Source organism: Mesoplodon bidens, assembly GCF_964165515.1.
Source record: "Mesoplodon bidens genome assembly, chromosome: 11".
Taxonomy (NCBI): domain Eukaryota; kingdom Metazoa; phylum Chordata; class Mammalia; order Artiodactyla; family Ziphiidae; genus Mesoplodon; species Mesoplodon bidens.
Genome location: NC_138167.1, coordinates 88,151,081 through 88,163,092, shown reverse-complemented (window position 1 = coordinate 88,163,092; position 12,012 = coordinate 88,151,081). Strand labels below are relative to the sequence as shown.

Genomic DNA, 12,012 nt, shown 5'->3' with positions numbered 1-12,012 from the left:
ACAGGAAGAAATAGAAAATATAAACAGACCAATCCCAAGCAATGAAATTGACACTGTGATTAAAAATCTTCCAACAAACAAAAGCCCAGGACCAGATGGCTTCACAGGCAAATTCTATCAACCATTTAGAGAAGAGCTAACACCTATCCTTCTCAAACTCTTCCAAAATACAGCAGAGAGAGGAACACCTCCAAACTCATTCTACAAGGCCACCATCACCCTGATACCCAAACCAAAGATGTCACAAAGAAAGAAAAGTACAAGCCAATATCACTGATGAACATAGATGCAAAAATCCTCAAAAAAATACTAGCAAACAGAATCCAACAGCATATCAAAAGGATCATACACCACGATCAAGTGGGATTTATCCCAGGAATGCAAGGATTCTTCAATATAAGCAAATCAATCAATGTGATAAGCCATATTAACAGATTGAAGGGGAAAAACAATATGATCATCTCAACAGATGCAGAAAAAGCTTTTGACAAAACTCAACACCCATTTATGATAAAAACCCTGCAGAAAGTAGGCATAGAGGGAAGTTTCCTCAACATAATAAAGGCCATATATGACAAACCCACAGCCAACATCGTCCTCAGTGGTGAAAAACTGAAAACATTTCCACTAAGATCAGGAACAAGACAAGGTTGCCCACTCTCACCACTCTTTTTTTTTTTTTTTGTGGTACGCGGGCCTCTCACTGTTGTGGCCTCTCCCGTTGTGGAGCACAGGCTCCAGACGTGCAGGCTCAACGGCCATGGCCCACGGGCCCAGCCGCTCTGCGGCATGTGGGATCCTCCCAGACTGGGGCACGAACCCGCGTCCCCTGCATCGGCAGGCGGACTCTCAACCACTGCACCACCAGGGAAGCCCTCACCACTCTTATTCAACATAGTTTTGGAAGTTTTAGCCCTAGCAATCAGAAAAGGAAAGGAAATAAAAGGAATCCAAATCGGAAAAGAAGAAGTAAAGCTGTCACTGTTTGCAGATGACATCATACTATACATAGAGAATCCTAAAGATGCTACCAGAAAACTACTAGAGCTTATCAATGAATTTGGTAAAGTAGCAGGATACAAAATTAATGCACAGAAATCTCTGGCATTCCTATACACTAATGATGAAAAATCTGAAAGTGAAATCAAAAAAACACTCCCATTTACCAATGCAACAAAAAGAATAAAATATCGGGGGCTTCCCTGGTGGCGCAGTGGTTGGGAATCCGCCTGCCGATGTGGGGGGCACGGGTTCGTGCCCCGGTCTGGGAGGATCCCGCGTGCCGCGGAGCTGCTGGGCCCGTGGGCCGTGGCCACTGGGCCTGCGCGTCCAGAGCCTGTGCTCCGCAATGGGAGAGGCCACGGCAGTGAGAGGCCCGCGTACAGAGAAAAAAAAAAAAAAAAAGAATAAAATATCTAGGAATAAACCTACCTAAGGAGACAAAAGACCTGTATGCAGAAAATTTTAAGACACTGATGCAAGAAATTAAAGATGATACAAATAGATAGAGAGATATACCATGTTCTTGGATTGGAAGAATCAACATTGTGAAAATGACTCTACTACCCAAAGCAATCTACAGATTCAATGCCATCCCTATCAAACTACCACTGGCATTTTTCACAGAACTAGAAGAAAAAATTTCACAATTTGTATGGAAACACAAAAGACCCCGAATAGCCAAAGCAATCTTGAGAACAAAAAACGGAGCTGGAGGAATCAGGCTCCCTGACTTCAGACTATACTACAGAGCTACAGTAATCAAGACAGTATGGTACTGGCACAAAAACAGAAAGATAGATCAATGGAACAGGATAGAAAGCCCAGAGATAAACCCATGCACATATGGTCACCTTATCTTTGATAAAGGAGGCAGGAATGTACAGTGGAGAAAGGACAGCCTCTTCAATACGTGGTGCTGGGAAAACTGGACAGGGACATGTAAAAGTATGAGATTAGATCACTCCCTAACACCATATACAAAAATAAGCTCAAAATGGATTAAAGACCTAAATGTAAGACCAGAAACTATCAAACTCTTAGAGGAAAACATAGGCAGAACACTCTATGTCATAAATCACAGCAAGATCTTTTTTGACCCACCTCCTAGAAAAATGGAAATAAAACCAAAAATAAACAAATGGGACCTAATGAAACTTCAAAGCTTTTGCACAGCAAAGGAAACCATAAACAAGACCAAAAGACAACCCTCAGAGTGGGAGAAAATATTTGCAAATGAAGCAACTGACAAAGGATTAATCTCCAAAATTTATAAGCAGCTCATGCAGCTCAATAACAAAAAAACAAACAACCCAATCCAAAAATGGGCAGAAGACCTAAATAGGCATTTCTTCAAAGAAGATATACAGATTGCCAACAAACATATGAAAGAATGCTCAACATCATTAATCATTAGAGAAATGCAAATCAAAACTACAAAGAGATATCATCTCACACCAGTCAGAATGGCCATCAGCAAAAAATCTAGAAACAATAAATGTTGGAGAGGGTGTGGAGAAAAGGGAACACTCTTGCACTGCTGGTGGGAATGTGAATTGGTACAGCCACTATGGAGAACAGTATGGAGGTTCCTTAAAAAACTACAAATAGAACTACCATAGGACCCAGCAATCCCACTACTGGGCATATACCCTGAGAAAACCATAATTCAAAAAGAGTCATGTACCAAAATGTTCATTGCAGCTCTATTTACAATAGACTGGAGATGGAAACAACCTAAGTTTCCATCATCAGATGAAGGGATAAAGATGTGGCACATATATACAATGGAATATTATTCAGCTATAAAAAGATACGAAATTGAGCTATTTGTAATGAGATGGATAGACCTACTAGAGTCTGTCATACAGAGTGATGTAAGTCAGAGAGAGAAAGACAAATACCGTATGCTAACACATATATATGGAATCTAAAAAAATGGTTCTGAATGACCTAGGGGCAGGACAGGAATAAAGACGCAGATGTAGAGAATGGACTTGAGGATATGGGGAGGGGAAGGGTAAACTGTGACAAAGCAAGAGAGAGGCATGGACATATATACACTACCAAACGTAAAGCTAGTGGGAAGCAGCAGCATAGCACAGGGAGATCAGCTCGGTGCTTTGTGACCGCCTGGAGGGGTGGGATAGGGAGGGTGGGAGGGAGGTGCAAGAGGGAGGAGATATGGGGATATATGTATATGTACAGCTGATTCACTTCGTTATAAAGCAGAAACTAACACACCACTGTAAAGCAATTATACTCCCATAATTTTTTTTTTTTTTGCGGTACGCAGGCCTCTCACTGTTGTGGCCTCACCCGTTGCGGAGCACAGGCTCCGGACGCGCACGCCCAGCGGCCATGGCTCACGGGCCCAGCCGCTCCGCGGCATGTGGGATCTTCCCGGACCGGGGCACGAACCCGTGTCCCCTGCATCGGCAGGCGGACTCTCAACCACTGCGCCACCAGGGAAGCCTCTCCCATCATGTTTTTAAAATAAAAAAATAAATATAAAATAAAATCAATTCAGTGGCTCATGACCAGGATTTTGAAAAATGAAAGAGAACAAAATAGAAAAGGATATACATGTAGTAAAGGTGAACTGTTTTTTGAAAGCTTACTTTGGTTATTTTTAAATTCACATGAAGGAGTATGTTCTTCTTTGTTCCTACGTAAAGTTCTTTCTTACTGAGCATTGAGCTAAAATCTCTGAAAGTCAATGGTTCTCTTAGGAAATGCAGAACAGGATATGGATTATTCACAAGAAACTAATGAGTAAACCAATGATACTAGAAATGATTAAAGTATATTCCAGAATAGTGAGCATGAACTGAAGAGAGGACTTGAGGTGCAAGGGTGCTGCATAAAGATGAATCAGGGAGAGGTATGAGGGACAGATAAAGGGAGAGAAGACAGAAGCTGGAGAAAAATCAATTTGCGTGAGATGGAACAATCACCATCCCCATCAAATGGGCATGATGTGAACAATCACAAAAAATATCCCTGTGAAGATCAGCAGGATTCAGCCACCAATGGGTATAAAGCATGTTCTCCAAAGGAGCTGGCTAGATGATCTACTGAGAGTGCTGGCCCTGCCATCCAAATACTAAAACTTCTATTTTATTTGTTCTCAAGCTGAAGAAATAACTATGTATCATTGCATACAATAACCAGTTAAGTGAATCTGTGGTTTACATTATTTTAAATAGTAGAAGCTGTAAAGACAGCTTCCCCTTACCTTTCCCCCTGCCCAGAATATCAGAGATTTGCTCTCTGAATTACATAAAGCAAGTCTGACCTCAAGAACTCAAGATGAAGGTTGAAATACTATACTGACCACTTTCACCAACCTTGAGGCAGTGCTAAAATATTATCTTCCAAATAAAGCTCTACAGTGGTCTTACTGGTTAAAAATATAAAAATGCAATACTTGGGACTTCCCTGGTGGTTCAGTGGTTAAGACTCTGCACTTTCACTGCAGGGGGTGTGGGTTTGATCCCTGGTCAGGGAACTAAGATCCCGCATGCTTGCACCGTATGGCCAAAAAATAAAATAAAATACAATTAAAAATATATTAAATTAAATTAAAATCAAGTGATGGCAGGGGATTCCCTTGCTGCAGATTGAAAAAAAAAAGCAATACTTTTTAACAGTGTGTAAGAATGACAGACTCATATCAGAAGATGAAATTTAGTCGTATTTCAAGAAAAACTTTTACGTAACTGGTGGGTGGAAGTGAAAATAAGTATCATGATTTAGTGAGTACACTAAAATCTTCCACTTGGATTTACCTAATGTTGAGTTTTTTCCAGCTATGAGAGATATTAAAACCAAGTTCTGAAAGAAAATAGACTTAGACCCAAATCAGGCTAAATCAAAATTATAAAATATAATAATGTATATTCAATCATGCTATTAATAATGATGTTTTTATTTTATTTTATTTTATTTATTTATTTTTGGCTGTGTTGGGTCTTCGTTTCTGTGCAAGGGCTTTCTCTAGTTGCAGCAAGCGGGGGCCACTCTTCATCGCGGTGCTCGGGCCTTTCACTGCCGCAGCCTCTCTTGTTGCAGGGCACAGGCTCCAGACGTGCAGGCTCAGTAGTCGTGGCTCATGGGCCTAGTTCTCCGCAGCATGTGGGATCTTCCCAGACCAGGGCTCGAACCCGTGTCCCCTGCCTGCATTGGCAGGCAGATTCTCAACCACTGCGCCACCAGGGAAGCCCAATAATGATGTTTTAAGGCTACTAAAAATCAAAAATTTAAACGTTCACCTTTTTAATCTTTAATTTCTATTTGTGTATATGTTTTAAAATGCTCACAGTATCAATAACTTTAAATATATATAATTCATAAATGCATAAATGCATCATTTGGAGACATGTGCTCATATCTTTTCTTTATAGGGTAAATAACCAAAAAAGTTTAAAGACAATGCAACGGAGGTTAAGGGAAAGGAACTGTGAGATGATTATTGAATTTTCAGCTTTAAATCTCATATGCATATGTATTTATAACTAAACTATTGAATATTTCAAAGGAGAGTGTGAAACAAGTTAGTGACATATTTCATTTCATATGTAGTTCTACTTTATATTACACAGATGAAGTTAGAATGATCTTGAAATAGACAGTACTAAAGTATTTCTAGAAACTGAATCTTTTTCCTACTGATGACCATTACAAATTTTTAAGGGAGCTGCAGGGAAAAAAGAAAGTAATATCAAAATCAAACTTAGGAAAGGACTGTAGTTTACCAGTTACACATAGGAAAAAAAAAGTATTTTAATAATGTTTTCAGTAAAGTCCAAGTGCAAATACAATAATAAAAATCGATTTTTACTAAAGGTGCTCCCTTGTAAACATATTCACCTGAGAGGTACACACCATCTAAATTCAGCCTATGCTCTCTACCACAGGGCAAATATGCCATTCTAAAATCCCCTACGTGATTCTTGGGTGGTATATCAAGTGTATATATTAATAGCATAAAAAAGCGGTTCTCAAAGTGTTGTTTAGGAACTCCAGGGGGATCCTCGAGGCCAAAACTATTTTTAGAACAACACTAAGATGCTACTTTGCCTCATATTTCATGAATGTATAGTGAAACTTTCCAAAGACTACATTACATGTGCTAAATACAACAAAATGAATGCAGAAGCAGATGAGAATCCAGTTATCTTCAATTAAGCCAGACCTCAATGAGATACAATGACGTTACAAACACCACTACTCTTCATTATTTCATTTCAAACTTCATTAATAATTATAGTAATTATAATTATATATTATAATATTTATTATTTTTAAATGCACTGATGAATATTTTTAAATTTCTCAGTTTTAATTTAGAATACAGTAAATACCTACAGATATAACTCACATAATCAAAACCTCTTTTGAGTTCTCAGTACTTAGAGAGTGTAAAAGGGTTCTGAGACCAAAGAGTTTGAGAACCACTAGTTGCATACAGTGACTACAGATTTATGTGGGTTATAGTGCTTCTTTTCACACTAAACAGTACTAGTAAGAAATTTTGATAATTTGGATTTCTATGACTATAGATTTACAATTAATGGATTTCCTTTTAAGCAAGTATCCACTTCTTAGTGTTAAACATAACATGATGAAAAGATACATGAAATATACTAAAAAGTGTTTTTTAAAAAAGTGCAAACACTAAACTTTTACCATGGAGCAAAAATACCTTTATATGGTTTATTAACACCTTCTGGTAGATTTTGAGTCTCTTTAAAGGGCCTTAAGACACCAACAACTCTAGTTATCTTCTCAGTTGGATCTAATACCAGTTATCTCCTTAAGCAAATATGAAAAAGGGCCTGTCACTATACCCTACAAATGAAGCAGTCTAAATTCCAAGATTTGCCCAGATCCCGTTAGTAAAAAAAACCTACTCCCACTGAAAATATTTTTCTTCAGTTTTCTTATAGTCTTGGGAAAAAATGTTAAAAGTAAAAAGTTTTTAATCATCTGCTAACGCACTCAAGTCTAGAACACCAATTCCCAGTATTCTATAATGACAGTTGGATAAACCAAGCAGTAAAGAATTTAACTGCATGTTGCTAAACATGATATCACTTCCCTTTCCAGATGAAAAGACACACACACTTAACACTTACACATCCTCACACCTAACCCACTTGTGCACACATACATATACATGAGCACCACAGACACATACACAAAAACATTTTTAAAATCTGAGGATATATATCAAAATGATAATCTCTAAAAAGTGGGATTTTCAGTAAATATGATTTCCTTTGAATTGTCATTTTCCCCCTTAATTTTTCAACAGCAAAACATGTACCGTTTATTTAATAAATAAAAGTTTAAAAAATAATTTGGCTCAATACTGATAAGAATATTGCCTAAATCCTTTCTTATCTACATCAGTGATCCTCAACTGCAGGCAATTTTGCCCCCCCCCCAATAGGATACCTGGCTACCACTGGAGATACTCTTGGTTGCCAAGGTGACAATGAATGTTCCGGTGAAAAATGTCAACAGTGCCCCTCTGAGAAATCCTGATCTCCACAGACTTCAGCCTCAGATCCACTCGCTTATGCTGTGACCCACTACCTCCTCCCGCCTGCCCCCACCAAAAGTTCTCTCTCACATGAGTTCTAGGCATACTTTTGAAAGAATTACTTTAAATGATTACCTAAGCCAACTTTTAGAGTTAGCAAGTATTTATTAAACTCTTAATAACTTGAAAGGCAGAAGAATGAAGCTTTCACAAACAAAAATATTTTGGTGAATCACTCTTCTGATATATAAAATACTAATGGTTCCCTCTATAGCTATTTAAATATAGTGACCAAAACCCAAGCTTGATCTCCAGGCAGTTATAGAATGTAATGTTGGAAATAACCATTTTAAATAATTTGTTTTAAGGGAAAAGAAGAAGAAATTTAAAAGAGAAATGAAGGAGTACTTCCCTGGTGGCACAGTGGTTAAGAATCCGCCTGCCAATGCAGGGGACATGAGTTCAATCCCTGGTCCAGGAAGATCCCACATACCCCGGAGCAACTAGGCCGGTGCGCCACAACTACTGAGCCTGCGCTCTAGAGCCCGCGTGCCACAACTACTGAAGTCCGCGCACCCGAGAGCCCATGCTCCGCAACAAGAGAAGCCACCACAATGAGAAGCCTGCGCACCACAACAAAGAGCAGCCCCTGCTTGATGCAACTAGAGAAAGCCCGCACGCAGCACGAAGACCCAATGCAGCAAAAGAAAAAAAAAAAAAGAGAGAAATGAAGGACATAGAAAGATGAGAGAAAAACAAAATCATGTGCAGTTACAGGTTAAAGCAGAGTTACCATTCTATATTCTTCCATTGGTCAGAATACTCTGCAGCATAAACATTTCTAAGATGGCAAGGAAATTATCCAAATCATGTATATAACAAAAATATATATAACATTTTAAGAACTTCAAAAGTAATGGATTAGGGAAAAGAATAAATTTTTGCTTTCATAATGATTTTCCAAAAGATTAAAAAAAAACCCAAATTAAAAACTAATTACTTCACAATAGTGTTCTAAAGAACTTAAAAATCATGGTGACACATAACACATCATATATATGGCTTAGTGCTTTGCCAGAAACAGCAATATGCATACTTGGGTAGGTTACTTAACCTCTGTGTCTCACTTGTAAAATGGAGGTGACACTGTCTATCTTATAGGGTTACTGGGAAAATTACCTGAGGTAATATATTTAAAGAACTATTAAAAGCACTATTAGAATGATATCCAGTACAAAGCAGTTAATAAAAGGTGGCCTGCTATTGGTATTATGTATTAAGCAAGCAAATGCACTGAACTTAGCATCACACATAAGAGTCTTCCCTCCCCCCGCCCAATTTACTTACGTGCATTATCCCCTTCTGGAGGTTGATAAAAAGAAAGGCCCAATGATACTATGGCTGCAATTTCTAATATAATTAAAGTGACATCTTGTAATGCTTCCCATACTAATTGAAGAAAGGTTTTTGGCTTTTTAGGAGGTATAAAATTCTTTCCAAATACAGCTTCTCTTCTCTCTATATCTGCAGGGTTTCCACTTAAACCTAATAAAAAGAAATAAATTTAAGTGAACAGTTTTACTACTTACAAATGAAAATATTTTATTCAAAACACATACATTCTCTACACTTTAGATTAGTTACATTTAGACACAATTCATAAGACCCTATCAAAATGGTTTATTCTCATGAGTTAGACTAAGTGTACATAATTTAAATCACCAAAAAACATGTGCAATGCTTTAAGAGAACATTTTAAGTAGATGACGTAAGGTTGAACTAAGAATTTCCACTTTTCCAAACTGCTGGTTTTTGATCATACTGTCTTACACCATCTTATAGACTGCTAGAGACCAGAAATGATATATGAGTTTGATGGTTTTATATTGGAATTAAACATTTCCCTGACCTTTACTTATGATATTTTTCTTCCAAAAGCGGGGAAGTATATAAAGATATTTATTTGATTTACTTATTGCATCTTGGTTAACTTAATAAGTGAAAGTCTTTTATTTTCATTCTTATTTGCTGAAGAACAATGAAAAGTTCATCCACTATAAGCTCTAAAACTTCTATTATAAAAGGTCTGTTATAGGGAATTCCCTGGCGGTCCAGTGGTTAGGACTTTCACTGCCAGGGCTCAGGTTCAATCTCTGGTTGGGGAACTAAGATCCTGTAAGGCGTGGCATGGTCCAAAAAACAAAAACAAACAAACAAAAAAACAGGTCTATTATACTTCAATTGATAAAAGATTTGCAAGTCACAAAACAACAGGAGACGTAGGATGACCTTTCCTTCAAGTTTACTTTTTAGGATTTATTTCCAGTTAAAGAAACAGGTAGTGCTAATGACTGACCGTCACTGTAAAGGAAAAGGTACCTTGTAGGACATATTATTTATTGCCTGGAGCATGGAATTAGACAGCCGTGAAGCAAAAGGTTAAGAGAGAGCTGGATGATCAAATTTGCCTTTCCTTCACCCTACCAAGCAAGTCCTTCTCTAATTTAATCCTGCTGATCCTGTCGAGCCTAGATATATCCCAACTAGCTAATGCAAAGTATGTACATATTTACATTATTGTGGGAGTATGAAAACACAGGCAGCAGTGACAAATGACATTTTCCCTTAGTTTAAGAACACTGAAGAGACTTCCCTGGTGGCGCGGTGGTTAAGAATCTGCCTGCCAATGCAGGGGACACAGGTTCGAGCCGTGGTCCGGGAAGATCCCACATGCCACGAAGCAGCTAAGCCTGTGCACCACAACTACTGAGCCTGCACTCTAGAGCCCACGTGCCACAACTACTGAAGCCTGTGTGCCTAGAGCCCGTGCCCTGCAACAGGAGAAGCCACCGCAGTGAGAAGCCCGCGCACCACAACAAAGAGCAGTCCCCACACGCCACAACTAGAGAAAAGCCCGCGTGGAGCAGCAAAGACCCAAGGCAGCCAAAAATAAATAAATAAATATTTTTTAAAACGGAAAAGAACACTGAAGAAGAGGACAGAGATACCAGGATGACATGACTTTTAATTTATCATTATAAATTTAAATTTATAATCAATTTAACCTCAACTCTATTTTTTGGCAAGAATTCATTCTAAGGAAAAAGACAGGAAAACAGCAGATCACTGTAAGGCTCTCGGCTTTAAGTGTTTTAGCTATTACTCTAGATGCAGAGGTGGGCAAAGAGTAGAAGAGAGAAAACAAAGGAAGTTTATTAGAACAAACAATGAGAGATGAATATACAGATCTTAAAGTAATTATTTACTTTGGTTTTTTATTTATTAATTACTTATTTACTTGTTAAAGACACCAAAAAGCTTCCAGGGAATGTTTTCACAATCAACTGTAGCACAGTCGGGTCCACACTAGGCAGTTCAAAAAGCATCTTAGATTTCTGATGACAAAAGTCATCAACTGAAAGCTTCCACAGAGCTCTAGGCTTTGAGTCAGAGTCAATGGATAGAAAGGCAGTGAAGGACTGCACTGACTGCGACTAGTGGGAAAGACAGTATGAGAGAGGAAACTTGCAAATTATAACTTAGAATCCACACACTGTTTCTTCAGGCAAGAGCAGTGCCCCTCATCAATCCTGGCTGCAAACAGTTAACAACAGTCTGTGGTTTAATCGGGGGATAAGGGAATCGATGTAGTGACGTTTTCCACAAAACAGAATGTATTTGTTTTAAAGAACTATAATTTAAGATGTTCTGAAATTATGTGCTTACTGCTTTTCAAATAAAACACCCTTTCTTTTATGAAAGGATGATATTAGACAGTGGGTAGGTTTGTTCTGTCTTATATTTTAATGCCCTTACAGCAAAAATAAAAGATTGCTATCCCTCCCTGCGTCAGTCTCCAATTCTTTCTAAGAAATATGTTTGAAGATACTGGTTCTATCAGTTTAACTCGCCCTTAATAGAGTCCACCATTAACTACATATAACACCTCAGTTTTAAACATCACCACTGCAACTATAAAAATAGTTGATTAAATCTTAACTTATACTGGTTATAACAGGGGCCAATATTTTGTTAATGCTGAAAAGAACAGCCATAAAGCTAAAGATCGCTTAAAAATGTATCTTGGAGGGAATAAGGAAAAAAGCAGCCGATCCAAAGGTTATCGTAATTCTTCCTATGCTCCCACCACATATACAAGCACACACCTAGGTCACTGCACCACTGAAGCTGTCTGGTTTAGGAATTAGAAAACCTAGGCTCCAATTCACCTACTGAAATCTTGTGCAAGTCACTTAACCCCTTTGGGGTTGGGGGGGCATTAATATTTATTGGTATAACTCAGATAGTTGGGAAGGACCAAAGGAGAAGGTACAAAGTTTATAAACCATAAACTACAGGGCAACAGTTAGTTAAGGTAAGTAAGGAGAAAGACAAGTTACAAACTAAACACTATAGGTTTTAACTCCATTTTGGGGACAGCTGATTTCTACTCATGTAAAATA

At 38.1% G+C, this 12,012-nt stretch overlaps 1 protein-coding gene across 1 annotated transcript in view; it reads right to left on the bottom strand.

Moving 5' to 3' along the window:
- ATP2B1 (ATPase plasma membrane Ca2+ transporting 1) overlaps positions 1–12,012 on the bottom strand; it is a 132,733-nt gene that overhangs the window by 54,086 nt on the left and 66,635 nt on the right. Inside the window, exon 3 of the mRNA XM_081250063.1 lies at positions 8,897–9,094. Within this exon, the coding sequence (XP_081106189.1) occupies positions 8,897–9,094 (198 nt within the window). The remainder of the gene's footprint in view (positions 1–8,896; positions 9,095–12,012) is intronic.